Source organism: Odontomachus brunneus, unplaced genomic scaffold (assembly GCF_010583005.1).
Source record: "Odontomachus brunneus isolate Ranch 3 - 2012 unplaced genomic scaffold, Obru_v1 Obru_scaffold_193, whole genome shotgun sequence".
In the NCBI taxonomy this organism is placed as follows: Eukaryota; Metazoa; Arthropoda; class Insecta; order Hymenoptera; family Formicidae; genus Odontomachus; species Odontomachus brunneus.
In genome coordinates, this window is record NW_022639643.1 from 587,791 (window position 1) to 608,268 (window position 20,478).

A 20,478-nucleotide genomic window follows, 5' to 3' on the forward strand; every position below is an offset into this window, starting at 1 on the left:
TTAGGTAAAATCTACAAAATCTTTCTCTCGGTTCTCTTTTGCTGGAGATATCGTTGCGATCTGTCATCGATATCTGTTTCTATATGATAAAAATTTGGGTACTTTATAGACTACATACGCGCTGGTAGAAATGTATGGAGTTCGCGAAAAATACATAAAATGCCGCTTGCAGGTTCTAAAGAGGGCTTCTCGGCAAAGCTAGTAGATTACCAGGTGTAGAAGTATGAAACCGGAATTTTTTTATACAAATAAGACGTCTGTTGTTCGAAAGTGATAAATAATACTTTATTCAAAATAATTTCCACTGTTTTGAACACATTTTTCCCACCTCTCTGGCAGTTTATGAATGCCGTGCCAAAAAAACTTTTCATCTTTTGAAGCGAACCAGTTATCTAGCCATTTTTCCACATTTTCATACGAATCGAAGCGTTGGTTAGCGAGAGCGTGTCCTAGCGATGCGAACAGGTGATAATCGGACGGAGCCAAGTCTGGAGAATAAGCCGCATGCGGTAGTAATTCCCAACTGAACGACTCGATCGTTTCCTTGACCCGTTTTGCTGTATGTGATGGGGCATTATCATGGAGCAAAATGACATTGTGTTGCCTTTTTGCATATTCTGGTCGTTTTTTAGTCAATGTTCGATTTAAATCGATCATTTGTTGTTGGTAGCGATTAGTATTGACGGTTTGACCAGGTTTCAGCAGTTCATAGTTCATAGTTCATAGTTCATAGTTCTTCGTTCCTCACGTCAAAATCACCACTTTTGAATTTTTTAAACCACTCGAAACACTGAGATTTACCAAGAGCATATTCACCGTAAGCTTCGACAAGCATTCGATGTGATTCTGCAGCAGTTTTCTTTAAATGATAACAGAAAATCAATGCTGTCCGCAAATCATAGTTAGTAGGCTCGAAACGTGACATGTTTAAGGTTATACAAAAATATACTAGAGAATGAAAGTTGGGGTTATGTTTGTTGACAATATTCGTCAGCTGTTAGGAGAATATAATAGCGCGGCAGTAGCGGTCTTACGGTCACTAAACTGAACGCTGGCACCATTTATAGGGGAATTCCGGTTTCATACTTCTACACCTGGTAAGCTGGTAGGATTAAAATTTCGACTCGGTTTAACTCTCCAGCATAACTGCTGGAAAACTGCATTTAATTTCTACCAGGGTTATCACACACAGATCTATTTTGTGTTCAAGTAGAATTTTCATTGACCGTGCGTGTTTTCGTATACACGGACACAAGTACGATAAATACGGATAATTGAATGGAATGGCGTGACAAACCGCGCAAAAATAGGTATATCGCGAGGCGCGGTGATTTTATTGCGCCGTGATTACGACATGGTGTGTTGCAGCCGGCTGCTATCGAGGATCTGCGAAGATGGACGTCCGCAGAGGCGCTCGGCGACGTCACCGTACCGCCGGACTGCATGTCCAGGATCCTGGGCGACACAACCAGCGACGACGCCGTCGATCACAAGCTACCAAGCCCCGAGGAACAGGTTCAGGCTATCGCGCTCAAGTAAGCGGTTTATCTCAATACGTCGTTTGATCGCCGATAGAACGAAAATAGTAGAAACCGCCGTTCGGAATAAAGACGAGGAAACTTTCGCGCCGTCGAAAATATGTTTTCAAAGTAACATGCTTGTTACTTCCGCGTATCAAATTCATCAAAAATGTGTCAGTGATATTTCAGTCATTGGAAGATACTTTTGGCGATTATTTTTAATGGCTTAAGTATGTTTAATAGATTTTATACGCGAAAGTAACAGTCAGATTACTTTGAAAATACTCTTGACGAAGTACTCTTGACGAATATTTTCAATTATAATAATAACGAGTCTCTCTAATTTCATTCATTCTCGTTAAAGATCTCGTTAAAGATTCTCGTTAAAATCGTAACAAGTTCTTTATTAAATTCGAAAGGAGTCATTAAAATTTAACTCGTAATGCAAGATAGACGATATGCATACATAAAAAATATAAGATTTTTATGTTCCAATCCTGAAATTCGATCTAATAGCAATTAGAAGATTGACAGAGAAAATGGAGCTGTGAGAGGAAATAGCTATTTCTTTGAATGATTCTTGGGACAATGAGAATAAAATCCTAATGTAATACATACATACATGCATATATATATATATATATATATATATATATATATATATATATATATGAGACAGATACATAAGCTTCTACAAGCCAGAAGTCTGTCAGACGATTTCCTCTTATCCGGCTTGTCGTATACCCGTTCCGAAGCCATGCAGTTTTGTATCGATGCCAACAAGCCTCCCCCCATTGTGATCCAAAATGTACGTCTTCACCGCAGATTCCCGGCGGAAATCGTGGCGGTGGATGTGAGCGGACGAGGTTTCGAAAGAATGTCGACGAGGAGAAGGTCCTTGCTGTCAGGACCGGCGGAAACTCAGGAAACGACAGTGAAGAGGCGATCACGACCACGCAGGCCCAGGGGAAAAAGACGAAACACAATCGCTGGTACCGATCAGAAGGAGATTCGGCAAGCCATCGGAGGGTTAGTATTTTCCTACTCCTATCCTAGTCTTTAATCCTGTGACTCTCAAGCGGAGAATCCCGGAAAAGATATATTTTTTCAAGATAGGTTTTTTCAATTATATTTCAGATTTTTCAATAAACGTGATTTTTCCAATTCTAATTTTTTTTCATGGAAAAAAAATTTGGTTGAATTATCCAAATATCTTGAATATGAACGATTCAGAAATTCCGATTGAAGTAACCCGAATTCTGTTTAAATGAACCAAACATCTTGTTAACTTAAACAGAATTCGGGTTACTTCAATCGGATCGTTCATACTCGACCAGATATTTGGTTAATTCAACCAAACCTTTTTTTCCGTGTACACTGTGAATTTCGAATTACGATTAGAATTTCATTCTGGAGAATGATGGTCTCGCGATTGTTTCACGTTCGCGACCCGTACAATAAAGTGGATTTCTTAACATCGTTTTTAAGATTACTAAGCGCTATCGTTGAACGTTGAAAAGATTAATGCACCATCCGGCGAGCTCTCGCAACCTTCAGCTTTTACGACATAATAAATATACTCGCGTGAGCGAGTGAGTAGTATGCATTTTGCTCGGAACTTCTTATCGTGGCAGTTCTGTTACAGCAAGGACGCGGTCCACGGATCTATGCCTCGAAAAGAGTCGGCGATTTGTCACGCTCGATAAAGCGCGCTCATATTTTCGCAGTCGTCCAACCACGAAGAATCTCCCTCGCTGCCTTTGTACTCCTATTGCCGCGATAATACTAGCTGATTATCTCCGTATCATTGTCGCGTGATATCTCATAGTCTCGATCGCGCGGGACCTCCCATGAGAACTCTGACGACTCGAGCCCTCTCATACCAATTGAAATACACGTAGATGATAAATCTGTAATAAGACCGCACGTCGAAATCTTGCCTAATTAATCATGCTCATAACGTGCATCTTCATATTTCTCTCACTTCTAAAAGTGTTTCTTCTTCTGAACGCGCGAGTCGCTCTCATCGGCACGTCGTGTTCGCCGTCATTTACATTACTTATTATTACAGGGAGACAACCGGCGACGAACCCGAGGAGACGATGCCGAATGCCACGCCGAGAGCCCATCGCTCAGCGAGCACGGACATCCTGGGTTCCACGAAGAAGGACTCGCCCACGGAAAAGAAGTCACACTTCAATACGTTGAAGGCGTGGGGCATGTCCCGACTGAAGTTGATTAGCCCGAGATCGAGTCAGCAGCAACAGCAACAACAACAAGAATCGGCGGTTGTCGCGTCTAGCACAGAAAGGGACGAGCAGACTCAAGGCCAGACGAGGTCGCCGGAAGAGATCAACATCTACGAGACGGTGACGACGAGACGAAGAAGGGACAAGTCGCACGAGAGGAAGCCCAGTTCGTCCAGTTCGAGTGGTAAGAGCACTGCCAGTATACCGGTGTCGGTGCCGAGTACAGACAAACAGCCGAGCGTGAAATTGCGCGAGAGTGCCGCCCAGAGGCGAGAGAGACGGAAGGGCAGCAACCGCGACGACGCTCCGCACTCAAGCTCAGGGAACTGGAGCGCCTCGTCCGAGAGCGGAAGGGCCAGCATCGGCAGTGAGACTACTACTACCACACATCAACCCAGGTGAGCGAAACCTCCTCGTGCTCTCGGAACGAACTTTCGATCTAACGTATGATCACGAGTTTAAATCGCCCATTTTGATTAAATCTCGCCTATCGTGGAGTTAACAAATCAGTGATCATATTGAAATAAATTACAATCATCTTAGTGCTTCTTACATTAAAAAAATATTTGAAAATTTATTTGTGGGATAAGTTTATGCACAGCATGTTTGAAAATTCTCACAAGCGAATTTTTAAGTATTTTCTTCTCAGTACAAATTTTTTTATTCAAACATCATCGAGAAAAAATTTGCGCTTACGTTAAGAACCTGCACTTTTTCAATTAATAATACATCATCATTGTAGGTCTACGACAACTGCTTCGATTGGCACGTCTTCCACTTCTTTGAGTCACATGAGGCGACTCAAAGGAAGGGATACGTCGGCCTCATCCTCAGTAACGTCTGAGGGTACCTTAACTCCGGATATCATACAAGATATCACGGTGGTACCATTTTCTGACGACGGTGAGACATCCTCTGTGTATTCCTGCGACACAGAAGGGTACTACACCTCGTTCCACATGGATTCTGGTCTAAAAACACTTAGAGAGGAAGAACCTGTGCCACAAAGCCCTTTGACCAAATCCAACGATATCAGCTCTGATCCTACCTCGCCGGTCATCGAGAACGAGTATGAACTATTCGGCAGAGGATCGACTTCTACAACGACCAGTTCAGCCGGAACGGTTTGCACCGCGTTGATGGCACCACCTCCCCCGGAACGCAAGTCCAGTCTCACGGTTGTTGCTATGGTGAGTTCAAAATTCGGTTTTCTCACTCACTTTATTTATGTACTAGTGTATCGCACTTATTCTTCAGCTTTTTTCAACTTATTTCTCAAGAATTTCATTTTCCTTTATTCAGGTCCACGGTCAAAATCAGAACGGCGGCGAGTCACCAGATAGCGGACACAACACATCATCGTCACCAGTCGAATCCGCCTCGAGTCCAGCCTGCACAGGTCGATCATGCTCCGAATTCGAATATTCAGAGTCGAGCGATCTGGAAGGCTGCGAACGTATTGAAAGGATTCGCTCGAAGACGGCGATCACTAGCAGTCGAATTCCCTCGATGTGTGTGATCACACCACCTGGTTCCGACGACGAACACACGCGAGAAACAGAACAAAGCGAGAAGAAAAAGAACGACCCGAGACGGTCCGATCTTCAAAGTGGCGGATCGGTGCTGATGTCCGCCACCGTTGGCACCTCCAAGATGGAGGTTATCAACGGCCAAGACAAGAATTTGTACGCCACCGTGCAGGTGTTGCCAGTCACAAGCGGCAACGACAGGCCGCTAACAACCAGCCAGCCGTCGATGAAGATCAGTCCACTAAGCGGTGTTCTGGGGAAACTTCGTGGCGTGCTTCCGGGTAGGAAACAACCCACGAAGAATGGCGCTATACAGGAGTTGTCGAATCCAGACTCCGGCGACTATGTGACCATAGCCGACGTGAGGAACAACAACGATAAGCGTCCGGGCCCACCCTCGTCGTCGTCATCATCGTCATCGGGCATGACTCCTGTCCGACCTGCCGCCACCTACGCTAATTCCGACATCTTCAAGAAGGACGCAGAATACGTGAGCTTAAGCGAGCTGCCGAAAAAGCCAGATTCCTCGCTGGAAAGGAAGAGGCAGGGTGCTCGCGTCACTCTGGATTCTGAGGGAAAGGTCGTGTACTCGTCGGACAGCTTGAAGAGGAGGAAAGGAGCGCATACAACGTTCAATCCAGGTAGGTAGTTTCGATTATCCACGACTCACTATTATCATGATTGAAAAGTAACTGTCATCGGGAAAATTTCAACTTTGTCTGAATTATCCAAATTTATCGAAACGCTAATATAATTCTGACTGCACTATCCCCCAAGAAAATCTACCCTTTTTCGTTCTCCAATGTTTATGAAACTTAGTGTATCAGAACTTCATGAAATGATTCCCCTGCTTTTTTCTTCACTTCCTATATGTCTCCTTCAGCTTACATTGCCAAGAAGGAATTTTCTATATCATATATCCTCCTCATTTCTTGTATCCTCTTCTTCTTCCATCTTTTGTGTCTTCTGTTACCACCTATTATACACTTCCTCTATCGATAATTTTCTCTACATTACCATACTAATTTTAGCTTGCCTACATTACCTACATTACTCGTTCCTTATGACGCCATAACCTCTATTACCTATGTACTTTTTCCACCCTGAATCCTGCTTTCCTACCTAATGTCTTGTTTCGTCTTCACTTACACACTATCTATACACTCGTTCCTACTTAATTTTCCTCATACTTAACTCAAGACCCTAAACTTACATTCCAAACTTACTACACTAACCAAGCATCTACACGCTTACACGCCACCAAGTCTTCATGAAAATTAGTGAAATTCTTCCATTTAGTTCTAAATGAACATATTTAAAAAAAGACGTAAATAAAAATTAATTCGTGATGTGTAAATGTGTTTAAAACTGCCATATTTTAAAGTCATCTCATTCAATTTTTATTTCCGTCAAGAAATCTTTTAAATATGTTCATGTTTTCACGCGACACGTTTATTTCGAGGTCCCTTCGTGCGGGAAGGCGTGTCACCTAGCCCGTCGCCGTTGCTGCATCGCGCAATGCCGAACATCCGTGCCGTGCCAAAGAGCGGAGACGCCGTGGATGGTTTCAGTCGATCCACGCCGCCAACGTCTCCACAGCTGGGCAAACTGATCATACGGGCAGCGCGGAGTCCGGATCGCGCGGCCAGTCCGGATTACGTACGCACGCCGGCAACCGTGGTCGGTCCTACGAGTCCGACCAGTCCCCACAGACAAGTCCGCGGGGCTTACGTCAACGTGCAAGGCGACGAAGGTAAGACCACGTCCACGTCCGGCACAAGCGCCGACGAGCAGCGCGATTGCACTGGCCGCACCGGTAGATTAGAAGCCGCACCACGCACGTCTGTGATCGCCTCACACTCTAAGGACGAGTCCAAGACGAGAACTCTAAGAAGTCGAGTCCACGACGAGAATCAGCCGCCGCAGCTCAACGGCGACGCTTGCACGACGAATGTCCGTGCGATTGTTCCGTCGTCCGCGGTCAATCGCGAGGTTAGCCTCAACAACCCCGCGAATTTACGAATAGATTTGGACAAGTCAGGCCTCTGCCCAAAGATCTTGCGGGTGACCGGCAACACGCCTAAATTAGGTAGGAAACTATTGGTCTCGGATCTCGATACTCCGAGCTTTTGTCGACGGAGCTTTGACCCCGCTGCGTCTGACAATCGGAACACGGTCGAGGAGAGCGCGACATCGCTGCTCAACGATTGCGACTCCAGCGACAAGAGCTCGAGTATCGATCACACAGAACTCTCAGCCACGGATAATCAGACCAGCAGGAGGTCCGATTGTTCGGCGCAGGGTTGTGGCAAGACCGACCGTAAAGTGAAACGCAGCGAGAGTTATCGCATGGCGAACAGTCCAATTATGTTCATTAAGAAGTTCTCGAACAACGCGGAAAAGTCCAAGATTTGTAGAACGCCCTCCGAGGAGCTGCAGGAGGAGCTGCTAAAGGAGAGGATCAATTACCCCGAGACGATCTCCAGTCCGGAGCCGCAGGTTGGCGGTAACGTGGGCTTTAATATGAACCTAACGTCACCGCTGCCTATTCAGGCAGGACCGACTAGTCCTAGACCAAGGGCTTTGGACTTGGAACCAGCTAGGGTACTCAAGTACTCTAGCAACGACACCGAAATCTGGTAGAGAATGTCGCGATAGCATGCGTGTTGGCAACGTCAGTTTTGCAATACTGATATGAGGCGGGGGCAACGAGATAAAGTACGCGTTTAACGCGAACTGACGCGAGTCGAACCGCGTCTAGCAAAACAAACGGATCGTCGCGTTATTCGTTCGTCGCTTTGCTCGACGATCATTACACGCTTGGACAGTACGATAACGTCTTATGCCGCGTCGAGTGCGCTTGTACTCGCCGAGTCCATTTCGCAGTCTGCCCTTTTATGGGGGTGATTCTAATGGCATGAGAAATCGATACAGTTATATACAGAGTGAAGCACATAATATAAACGATATATAAACTTCGTTTCGGAACCGTAACGGTGGATTGTTACATTCAAAATACAACAAATCGGATAGGAGTCGTTTAAAAATCATAATGTTCAATATGATTGAAAAAAGTGACAAAAAGAATTTAGATAATGCATCGTATAGTCCCTTTCAAATCATATTCATTCATTATTCATTTGAATCTATTTTGTTAACTTAGGACGTTATCAAAGTGATTCTAGTTATGTTGCTTCATCCTAAGCTGATATCGTAAGAATAAGATTTTTTTTTAGTGAAGAGCATGATGAATTGCAACAAATTTTCGTGCAATAGATATTTCGTATATCGATATATATAGATATATAGAACAAAATTATATATTTAAAAAATTGATTTATGATTTATATAACATTTTTTCCCTAAAGTTTCATATTTAAGGTCAAAACTTTTAAATAAATAAAATAATCCAATTAAAACAGAACATATAACTCGTTGAGAAACCAGAGACAGTAAAATTGGCAAAGTTTTTTTGTACAACGGGCATTAAGGTATCCCAAATGTTTTTAGCTTCCAAGAGTCCGCGACCGCGGCGATAACTGCGAAGAACGATTTCGAAGCGTTAAATAACCACGGTAAGATCATCGCGTAAAATAGACCGGATGATGAGCGGAATCAAGGTCTAATCAGATTCAACTGGAGCGAGAAGTGAGCAGTCGCGGGGGAGATATCGGTATGTTGCAGTGTGTTATGCAAAAAGGGGAGGGAGGGGGAGCGGGTGTCACTCCATCGAATTGACGGGGGCAAACGAGCCGTTCGACGGTCACGATAACGAGTTCGCACGATTTTTTCTCGCGCGACATGAACAAAGATAATCGAGGAGCGCGTACCGGTCACGTTTTCCCTATCTAACACTCGTCTGATCTTCCCAGCTGCGACTCGGCCGACGATCCCTGAACGATGTTTTAATTCTGTAACGAGATAAACGCTGAGAGCGCTCTATCATCAAATGATGACGGTCCTCGCGCGTGGAAGATTTTAGAGTTCAATAGTTCTGTTGCGATTAGCTCGCCGGGGAATGGCGCTCAGCAAGGTTAATCAACGAGACGAATTAGATCCGACCAATTTCTTCTCCTCGAAACAAATTCTTGTTCTATTCGAAGAAAAATTTTGACCAAGTTTTGAGAAAAATCCAAATCAGGATTTCCCATTAGTTCAGACCTTTCCTCCAACACAACCGACTATTAGTCGAAATTTCCTCAGTCAATATGTATACTTTGCGACGAGCAATAAAATCACAGACCTATATTTTCTTAAATTATGTTTTATCACGAACATTTTGGCACCAAGCACGTCCGAGCAACTAATTTTTTTACAAACTAATTCCTGTGGAAGTTTGGAAATAGTCCTGGCGTACAAGTACTTTCGACTCTGTCGGAATATTCCAAGAATTTTTACGTAAAATATAAGATTGCTTGTAACTAGAGTTCTTCTTTTGGGTGTTGGAATATTTTTCTTTTAATTGTAAAAGAATCTTCTAGAATCCACGTATAAGAGAGTTTCGTTAAGGAAAAGATAATATTTTTTTGGGAGTATGATGAGCTAAAATCGAGCATTCAGATATTGTTACTTGTTCGTTATACTTGTTTTATGTATTCGGGTTTATGCGGAAGAGAGTCGCTAAAACTTTCCTCTGAAACTTTCCTTGACAAAGGGGAAAATGGTGAATTATCGTGTCGGAATGCCACCCAATGAAGACTCACTTTGTTAGTCCTTATCAGCGTCATTAGCTGCTGGCTCAATAACCAACGGAGTTGCATCAGACGCGATGTTTATCCCGGCACGATAATAGCCAGATGCCGATAAACAAAAATCCCGGCCGAGGATTGAAATACTTTCGTGTGCACGCCGGCGCTTTCAGTGTGCTTCGCTACGATCGTCCTTACGATCGAGTCGCGAAACCGTCCGTGCTTCGCGTTCACAAACTTCTTCTACACTTAGATTCGTTCGGACACTAAGACTGCGAGTAGCGATAGGCTGTTCGGTGCCGCGATAGAGATTGTATTTCGGCATCAGCACGCAATGTTACGTTTCTCGAGATTATCGCGTCGAACGACAACCCGAGTGCGCGCGTTTTTAAGACTGATATCGATTTCATAATTTCCTACGACTATTCTCCCAAGTATTCGTCTTTTCGTCCATCGAGTACTCGAGATAACGGAAACCCCTTCCGGAAGATCGGCGGAGGTCTTCGGGTGCTTCGCGCCGATCTGTAGCACGGCGTTACGATAAGACGTTATCGGTGCAAGAACGGGGAGGAAAGTCCCCTTGTCGCTAGACAGACAGTCGCCGGCCGTCGGTTGATACGCAGAATCGCTCGCTCGTAAGTCGGCTCGTGATTCCGAGCTCGATCAGTGCGGTTCCCGCCAATACCTCGACATGCTGGCGAGACATCTTCTCTTCATAGCGACCAGGCGACCTCGTAAGTCAAACATCACGAAAAAGTCACTGCGAATACTGCATTGCCTCGCGATCATTGATCTCCTCAAGGCTGTCGACTACTCGCCGCGAAACTCTTAATTGATGACGTCAGAAGTGAGGAAGTACACGTCCTACAAAATTCCTACAAAGAATACATCGAAATCAAAAGATATAAAATAAACATTTACAATTGATTCAGCACACACATACACTTTCCTTTTACTCTAACAATTAATAAATAATATAATATGTGACATTGCTTTTCAACCTACATTTCCTCATCACTTTGTTATGTGAATATTACGATTGTTTATTAGAGCAAAAGAAAAGTGTTTGGATATTTTAGCAATGTTCGGGATCGATCGCAAGTGTCATTTTCTGGGTATATCTTTTCATTTCGACGTATCGTATTTTGTAGGAATTTTAAACATACATATTTTCGCTTGGAGAAACATATTAACAGATTAACAAATTAAGATAGACGCGGTGAGCAATCAGGAGCCTTAACTATCATTTGCCGACGTAACTGCTATAGCGAGATATTTCAAAACAAACGTGAATTCGATTGTAAAAAAGGTTCTCGAAAATAAATCCGTCAATGTGTGTGTGTCGAAATTAATAACGAATTGACACACAAACATGTGTAAATTCGTGAACACAAATATTTTTATGAAATATTTACATTTTATATGTTTGATAATATCTTGGAACTTCGTAATTTGAAATATGTCACAATAAAACTTCTTCGCGATAGTTACAGATTAACCCTACACTTGAATCGTATGTACAATGCATGTCAAGAACCCGCAAACATTTCGCTTTTCATCGTCAATTTCCTATAAAACAAAATAATCGTAATAAATCGCGTAGAATCGTTCGTAAATGTAACGAATTAGGAATTTTATGTTTTGTATTTACATATATTGTGATATGTTGACATTGCAACGTGTTCGTTGTGACTTTACTGATCCGAACGAAAGATCGAAGTTTACAAATATTCACGAGAATCTTGTGTTCTTATCGTTTGTCATTCATATTGATTCATTTACATTGCACTGATAAGTTTCCACAACTTTGATAATCTGCTTCTCTTTGGCAAGAGATTGATTAAATTTTATGTTTATTTGTATTCGTTTCTCGTAAATTTATTTATAAAAATGTAAAACTAATCGTACTTGTTGGTTCAGTCATTGGGATATTTACCTTCATTGTCTTTCTGATTTGTTTTGTGTTTTTTTTTGCGTTGCTAAGTTAAAATCTTTCCTCATGCCAATAGCCAAGCTAACATTTCAAATCCAACGGCACGCACACTAATTTGAATATTTGCTTCTATTTTTCCATTAACAATGCATTTTCCACCTACTCGAGCATTTCGCGAAGTTCAAATAGTGTGCTAATTAATCCGTCCGTAACAATATCAGTGACATCATTAGCTTTACAGCGAAATCACGTAACTGCGTGCGTCGTTATCAGTATTGCAAAACTAGTGTGTGATTCGATATTACATCACAAATCCGAGGGAAATATTTACAAATATTCATAGGGACCTTGTATTCTTATCATTTGTCATTTATGTCAATCCATTTATATTGCACCGATATCTGTTGATAAGTTTCTGTCACTCGCGCTTGACTCGCGCTTCTTGGCAACAGTTTTAACGAAATGTTTATTTATATGTGCGAACCGATAATTTGACATGCGCATTATCATTGCCACGAGATCGACCAAAAATATATTATTACAGAATATCTTTAGATATTACTTACTTTTATAATATAATAATAGACTATGACGATCTCCTAAGTTGAAATTTAACAACACACACGACATGTCTTTTCCTCGATTTCGCCGCTATTGACGCATCTTTAATCTCTCCGTAAATTCCGCTCAAGTGGGGCGATAATTTGTCCGTCTATGACTACATCAATGACATCATTGAGATTAAAGCGAGATCGCGTGAGTGACCGCGCGCCCTGTTATCGGTATTGCAAAACTAACGCATGATTATAAAGAAGCGCATTAGAGGGGAGACGAAGACATTCAGTGGAAAGTACCATCGAAAACATGAGAATAAAGAGATGGAGGGGGAGAGAGAGAGAGAGAGAGAAGAGGAGGAAGAAACACAAAAAAATGAAAGAAAAAGAAAAAAAGACGAAAAGTTCAATCCTCCCCGCCGATATTTTGCCGTCTTCACCGCAGCTTCAGAATGCAACGGATGGCACAGTAAACATAAATCTCACGCCTACGTACGAGATTATCTCAAAAATGAAATCTTTAACGACAGATCTCATGCGAATCATATCGCAAGTAAACAATAATATTAGCGCGCTCGTCGGAGAGTAACAATAACGGTGTAATAATTCACGAGGCTTTCGACCTGACGTTCTCATACAATAAGCAATGATATCGAATAAAGCGAAATACCGTGTGCGTAAAATTTGCTGCCGTAATTCGATACAATAGCGGTGGCCGCAGATCATTCTGCTCGTGTGATCTTCGGGATAAACGCAATCGACGTAAGAGGCAGAGCACGTGTAAATTTCGCCGCGCACTCGATCCCGGCCGCATGCAGATAATCCTTATCTTCGCCGTTCGCCGATTTGTAATTATTTTTAGAGACGCGCGCAATTACGCGTCGCGAACTGAGAGAAAGGGAGAGAAAAGAGTCCGTCCAATTAGATGTACAGAGAAAAATCGCCGCGTCGATGTCACAACAAACGCAAATCGTTTGCGAGGTCGGCTGTAAGTGCGATCTCACTGCTCATGTTATATATATATATATATATATATATATATATATATATATAAAATATCGAGACACGAATTTGTCGTGTATAATATATGAAGCATTATCTATGAATATAATAATTTATGTAATTAGATACCTGCGACGATAACATCATAGCGATGCACGTTTTGTATACAGTTGCGCGCATGGCCAGTGACAAAAATGATTTACGATGACGCTGCATCCAAAAAAGTATAATTTTAGTTTTAACGGATATTCTCTTATATATGGAGATAGAGGATTCCTTTAAAATCAAAAGGAAAATATTCTAATACTCCAAAAGAGAAGAATTCTAGTTTTGCAAGATATTATTTCCTGTAATGTCATATTCTAAATATTTTTCTTTTAAATGAAGAGGGATGTAATTATTTGGAGCAGAATGCTCTCTTACCAGAAGAAATTTCTGTCACAAGATTTCTAGATAAAAGACGAAATTTTTCTAACTTTAAGAATATTGTGCTTATATATTAATATTTTAATTTATTATAAATATTTTTCTTTTGGTCTTAGAAGAATCTTCTCGAGACCATATATAAGAGAATATCTATGAATATAAGAATGTTTTTTTAGTGTCATCTTTGAAATTCCGCGTAGAACTATCGCTTCGCTGCATTGCCAGAAACAGTTGCGACTACTTTGTGCATTATCGCAAAATTGACGAGCCTTCTATCGCTAGTCGAGTTTCTCGCAACGCAGCGAGAGTCTCGAAATGTAAATCCGCGTGATGGACAAAAGAGCGGGATTAGTCAGTGCTAATAAAATCTGCTCGCAATGGACGAACAATTCGTCGTGGCGCATTCTTTGTTCCGACGTTGATAAGACGTGAACGAGGGTAAGAAAGCATTGATCCCAATGACGCGGAGAGTTGTCTCTTTTTTTCTCTCGTCGATAAAGCAACAAGGGAAAGAGACGCTCTCTGACGTGTACACATTTAAATGTAATCGTGCGGCCACGATCTTCTCAATTTCCTCTCGCACTTCATATGCGATTGATCGATGAGCACATAATGCATTACGCGAAGCTAAGTTATTGACCTCCATCTACGGATCGACGATACGAGAATCACGTTATTGTACTGACGTTACCTTAACACTTTGCCGACTAGCTCGCCTCTTTGCTCGTGCAATCATTCGTGAAGAATTTGTGGACCTTACATTGTAATTTTTCTTAAATGTCTGTTGGATACTTTCTGAGATTGATATAAATTAAATAAAATTGATATTCGCTGGTCAGTTTGGCGATTTAATTTTAATTTCGTCTTGGTCGGTGAAGTGTTGAGCTGTATCTCTAAGTCCAACTGCTGACTGATCGTTGTTAAGTATTTTACAAATGAACAGGGCCGTCATTCGCCATGATCGAGTAGACAATGGCAGTTGACGTCCCAGCATGCTCGTGAAACTCTCGTAAATGTGCCTTAACTTGCCGTGTCGCATGTTAGCTCAATGCGTGCTCGCCTGTCGTTGTAAGCAGCGTCTATCACTGACTAACAAGGACTAACTGTGGACACATAGAACCCCGTAGCTGCGATCATGGGTTTCAATCAGGGTGACACCGTGATAACTTGCGACATATTTTTTCAGTAAGATTTTTACGCATATATTTAGTTTTCTAGAGTGATATCATAATATTGACCGTTAAATTTTTTCTTGTCAAAATCCGACGTATCAGAAAACACGAAAAATTTGATTTTTCAACAGTTCAAGCTTAGATTTAAATCTAAGTTTAGACTCGGGTATAACAAGGTGATTTTAATGCATTTAAACAGAGTTTAGATTTAAATCTGAGCTTAAATTATTATTAAAAAATTGACTTCAAGAAGAAATAAAGCTGTTAAAAAAAAGAGGAAAATAATCTTTACGACAAAGAGAGAATGTCGATTGTTCGAACACGGCAAATTACGCACAAAAATATTCGCGGAGAGTCGTTCCGCGCGCATTTGAAGGGATGGATCGTTCTCCCTTCACGGATGATATAACGGCCGTCTCGTAACGGATATACACCACCTGTAATCTACACGATAGTTACCATGTCAACCTCGAACACTTAGTTAGCACGCGATAACATCGAGTTACGGGCGAGTGTTCCAAGTTCGCGCTACACACGTGCTCGCGATAACATGCGATAATAACACACCGGTTGTAAAATACCGGCGCATCTGCATTAATTAGAATCGCGGGAAATTGGCGCGCTCCCTCGCGTTCCTCACGATGTTACCCTGGCAGCAGTGTTAATTAATCAGCTTGCAACTAATATCCGAGGACGTACTTACAACCTGGGCAGGGGAGCATGCACTATTCACGTGTACTGTACATGTGTATATGTGTCGTAGCATTAAGACCCTGTATCCGCCGTGTATTAAGACCTACGTTATTATATAAATATGTATACATCCTCTTACTCACTGTACACCCGTATCGCATCGCGGCGCAGTCTGACTGTACATAGAATTAGACACGCCGACGAGAGACGATGTCACTAACGTTTTACAAGGAATGTATGTGAATAGACGTCATTTTTTTTGCAAAGTCGTTGCATTTTGTCATTTTTTTCTCATTCTCTTTCTCTTTCTACATAACACACACACCCACATATACACACACACAACATACATACATACATACATATATATATATATATATATATATATATATATATATATATATATATATATATATATATATATAACTTTTTTTCGGCCTATCTTTCTATTGTCTCATCCACATACATCATCTACACCTCTGAGTCTGTAAATACTGCTCGTAAATTCCGCAATTCTCGAGCCTGTTTTTTGTGTATTGTTCCCTTTTCGTTTTAACGTACGTACCTTCGTATATGTGCCTACAGTATAGTTCTAGAGAAAAAATGCACCTTCATGCGCGTGTGGCACTCACTAGTAACTCACACACCCACATATCATAGTTCCATGCTCCATGTACTTGGTGAGTACGTTTTTTTTAACTTCGCAGATACAGCGTGCAAGCTTAACGTCGATTGTAAACGAATTTCTATCTTTGTATTTTCGAAATGAACGTATTATTTGAATTTGTGTGCATGTATAATTATAACGTGCATCAAAATTAAATTTTTAAACTGCGAGACTCATTCGTGGAACTCATGCGGAACTTGACATCAGACTCGCTCGCTGTATCGTAATTTGCTCGCGTTTTGTTTACTGCATGCATATGTTTGTAGCGCTTTTGCAACATGCTTGCCTTGCTTGGATTAATCGCTCGCAGTTCCGATAACAATCCTCGTTTCAGTCAATATTTTTAACATACATGTTCACATTCGTAGCTATGTCTTGCAATTAATAAAGTATCGTTAACGCGTGTTCATTTGAAATGTCCATATAAGACAACAACAAACAATGAAGAACTAACAATTATACTAAGATCTACTCACGAAACGTTGTGTTTGATGAACATAAAAAATCACAACCTTCTTATAACTTCTAATCGCGGTAATTCTAAAAATAATCGTAACAAAGCAAAGAACAGTCGTAAAAATAATACGATGTATCAATTGTATAACACATGTAGGCATGATCAGAAGCTAACAAGTTTTCGAAAAGACTACTTCACCCTCGCACTGCCTGAAGGATCTTAAAAGACAATAATAATACCCAGATCGCATCTCAAGCGTCTGAAAATGAAACGATCATAACTGATCTGATCGTAACGCAAGTTTGTCAGGAACATAACGACACCCTGTTAATTGTTGCAGACAACCCTTTACTCAGCATACCACCGGCGGAATCGATACCGCCGCAGGCGATAGTCCAACCGCCACCTTACGTCGCTCCACCGCCACCTGCGGAAGACCAGCAGAAGTCGCAAAAGTATCAGGAGATTCTGAAGGACTCGCAGCCGAGTCTACAAGCATATCCCGACAACGAGAAACAGCAACTGATCACAACTGAGCGAAAGCAGACTTATTCGCAGGATATCTACGATCCTCGCCCGAACATCCAGCAATATGACAGCTGCAGGAGTCTCCTTGAACAACCTCCGCAGCAGCGGATGTCGAACTATGAGTACCAACGAGCGACAAACTATCAGACAGTGCACATGCACAACGCGAGGAACCAGCAGCTCTGCTCGTCGGGCAGAGACATCAACCAGCAGTTCTACACCTTGCCGACGAGGAGACCTCAACGAGAGGTCGATCCGCCGCGCAGCGTCACACCGGACATCACGAGAGGTCTAGGACGCGGTTCCCTTAGCGGGATGCATGTAATGGCAAAGCAGGGTCAGATGATCGCTGAGAACGAGCAAGCCCGATACGGCTCCTATGCGGATTTAGGAAGCAGGAACTTGGAGCAGCAGGAGGCGCGGGGCAGATATGTGCAGAGTCAACCGCAGTCGGTTGTGGATGTCAGAAACAGGTTAATCGTGTTTTCCTTTAATGACTCTATCATTTATATGAGATCGAGATGTTATCGAGACGCAGTAATTACATAATTGCCTAAATTATCTTCTCCATCTTCATTGTGTGAAAAAAAGTACCTTTATTTCATGAGAGCATAGATCATTGAACATTGAGTTCATTGAGGAAACTCACTCGGCGCTAACAATAAGTAATTGCGATCGATAGCTATACAATATTGAGTGTCTTATTATCTTTGAGCAGGTTCGCAACGCCTCTAAGCCTAGCTGCACTCGGATATCGATTCTTCGCATCCTCGCCCGCCAATGATCCTCTTACGAAGTCTCCTAACGCGGACATCCTCAAGAATAATCAAATTTCGCCGATCGGCCCTGTCTACGGTAACAGTTTCAAATCGTCCACTCCCACTGGACGATCGGCGCCAACTGTAGCGGAACGTCTAGCTCTAACTGCTGCTGATAATTGCGCATCGCCAGCACCAAGCTCCTCCGGTAGAAGCACTCCTGTCCAGACCTCTTCCGGTAGAAATACACCAACGAATCTAATCCTGTCGCCCACTAAGAGTACCATGTCTAACGAGGAATTGTTCGCCGCGATTCACAAGTCCAAGAAGCGACTCAACATCAAACTCAACGAGGATAATGAAAATTTGTCACCTCACGGTTCAATGAACTCCTTAGTGAAGACACCGGCTGGCACCAGACACAGTTGGAGTCCGGAATCTCAAAAAGCTCCAGAGGTAATCACGGAGGACGTTCGTATTTCTTCATGATCATGCACTCTCTTAAAATGAATCAGTGAAACATCACTGAAAACAGTGAATATACACTGATTTGCAGTTGTAAGTGTGAAAGTGCTCAGTGCTATACTTATAACTAACAATAGAGAAGAAGTAGAAGTATAGCACTGAAAGTGCTCAGTGCTATATTTATAATTGATATCAGTGAGTATTCACTGATTCACTTTAAGAGAGCACGGAGAGATTTTTATAGTAAAAATTATATCTGTAACATTTTAAATCGAGTAATAAATCGACATTCGGTAGTCATTTATTATCCTTTTATTTCGTATGTAACATTTATGCTTTAGGAACTAAAATGTGCTATTATAAAAATTACTATGTTCCTTAACAAAATCGATCTTGCTAACAGTCTATTCCTATTATTAGAAACATAGTAAAATTGCAAAGAATTTATATGAAAAAAATTATAATATTTTTTCCGTATAATTCGTTTCAACTAATTCGCTCGTCTTTTTCAGATACCGACCACTGTTCAGTCGCCTACGTCGCGAATGGACTTCAAGCGTTTGCTCCTTCAGCAAAGCGTGAAGACGGGTCCTATGCGACGATCAGCGGCGGAACAATTACAACTATCGCGTAACCAGTGTCAGCAACAACAGCAACAACAATCATCGCCGACCGCCCATCAGAGTCCTTTGGCCAAGGTTCTAAGTCCTCGCTCGGTCTGGAGGTTTCAGACGCCAAGAACAGATGTACTTTCCTCTACCATAATCGAAGACACCGCGGCGGAGGAGAAAGCCATGAAACCTTCACCGGAAAACACCTCACCTATCTCAAGGCTGAACTTCAAGAGGCAACTAGACCTCTGCTGCGACTTACCGACTCATTTGCGTCTCGTTGATCGCGAGACGACGAACAAAATGCCGACGAACGAACTCGATGCTGATTTCACGACAAAATCGCGAAATCAAAGCGACAAAATGCAGAACTTAGTTACGAGTGTATCTAACAATCCAGCACGAATTGCATCTCCTGCGAAGAGTACAACAACCGTCCAGGACACTACAACCTCGCGTCCTCAAATTACCGCCACCAATACAACGATGCAGTATTTGCAGACTACATTGTTGACCGAATCGAAAAATCTAGATCCTGTGAGCGCTTTCGAGTCGAGGAGACTTAGCAATCAATTGGCGAGAGCTCAGTTCCTGGCGACTGCACCTACGAGCACCAATCAGGCGCAGAATTCCTACTTCAAAAAGAGATTTAGAGCGAGATCGGAATCACCCCAACACGCTGCGACACAAAATGTAACGCGTAGCCCAAGTGCGCCTACTCTCGAGACGGCTCTGTGATCTGGGAATGTTAACTAGCACGACTAGCATCTCGTGCAAATGTAGAAATTTAGCTCTTCATTATTGTGGTGATTTTGTGCTCATTTTCTCTCTCCCAAAAATATATTAACATTACTTACATTTAGTTAATTTCAAACATTAGACGATTTAATATTTATATATTTAATATATATACATAATATTATAGACATATCTATATAATAGATATGTTCTATACATATATATTAAATAGATATACATACATATTAAATAGATAGATATATTATACATATATATTAAGGCTGCATTCCGATATTCACTATCAGTATTGAAAATCTATAATATACATAACATGAACTATAGATTTTCAATACTAGCAGTGAATATTGGAACAGTCTAAATATGAAGATCATATAAATTATTAATAGAAATAATCGATCTTCAATGAATTGATTAGTAACTTAATATATTAATACAAAATTAACGTAAACAATTATCTGTCGTAATGT

At 41.8% G+C, this 20,478-nt stretch overlaps 1 protein-coding gene across 2 annotated transcripts in view; it reads left to right on the forward strand.

Moving 5' to 3' along the window:
* LOC116851834 overlaps nucleotides 1-20,270 on the forward strand; it is a 98,224-nt gene extending 77,954 nt beyond the window's left edge. For both annotated transcript variants that reach the window (XM_032831658.1, XM_032831659.1), the window contains exons 3-11: nucleotides 1,369-1,535; nucleotides 2,346-2,549; nucleotides 3,592-4,167; nucleotides 4,512-4,959; nucleotides 5,072-5,939; nucleotides 6,761-7,051; nucleotides 17,231-17,891; nucleotides 18,137-18,632; nucleotides 19,154-20,270. In XM_032831658.1, coding sequence (XP_032687549.1) covers nucleotides 1,369-1,535; nucleotides 2,346-2,549; nucleotides 3,592-4,167; nucleotides 4,512-4,959; nucleotides 5,072-5,939; nucleotides 6,761-7,051; nucleotides 17,231-17,891; nucleotides 18,137-18,632; nucleotides 19,154-19,990 — 4,548 coding nt within the window. In that variant the 3' untranslated portion in view covers nucleotides 19,991-20,270. The remainder of the gene's footprint in view (nucleotides 1-1,368; nucleotides 1,536-2,345; nucleotides 2,550-3,591; nucleotides 4,168-4,511; nucleotides 4,960-5,071; nucleotides 5,940-6,760; nucleotides 7,052-17,230; nucleotides 17,892-18,136; nucleotides 18,633-19,153) is intronic.
* The last annotated feature ends 208 nt before the right edge of the window (nucleotides 20,271-20,478 follow it).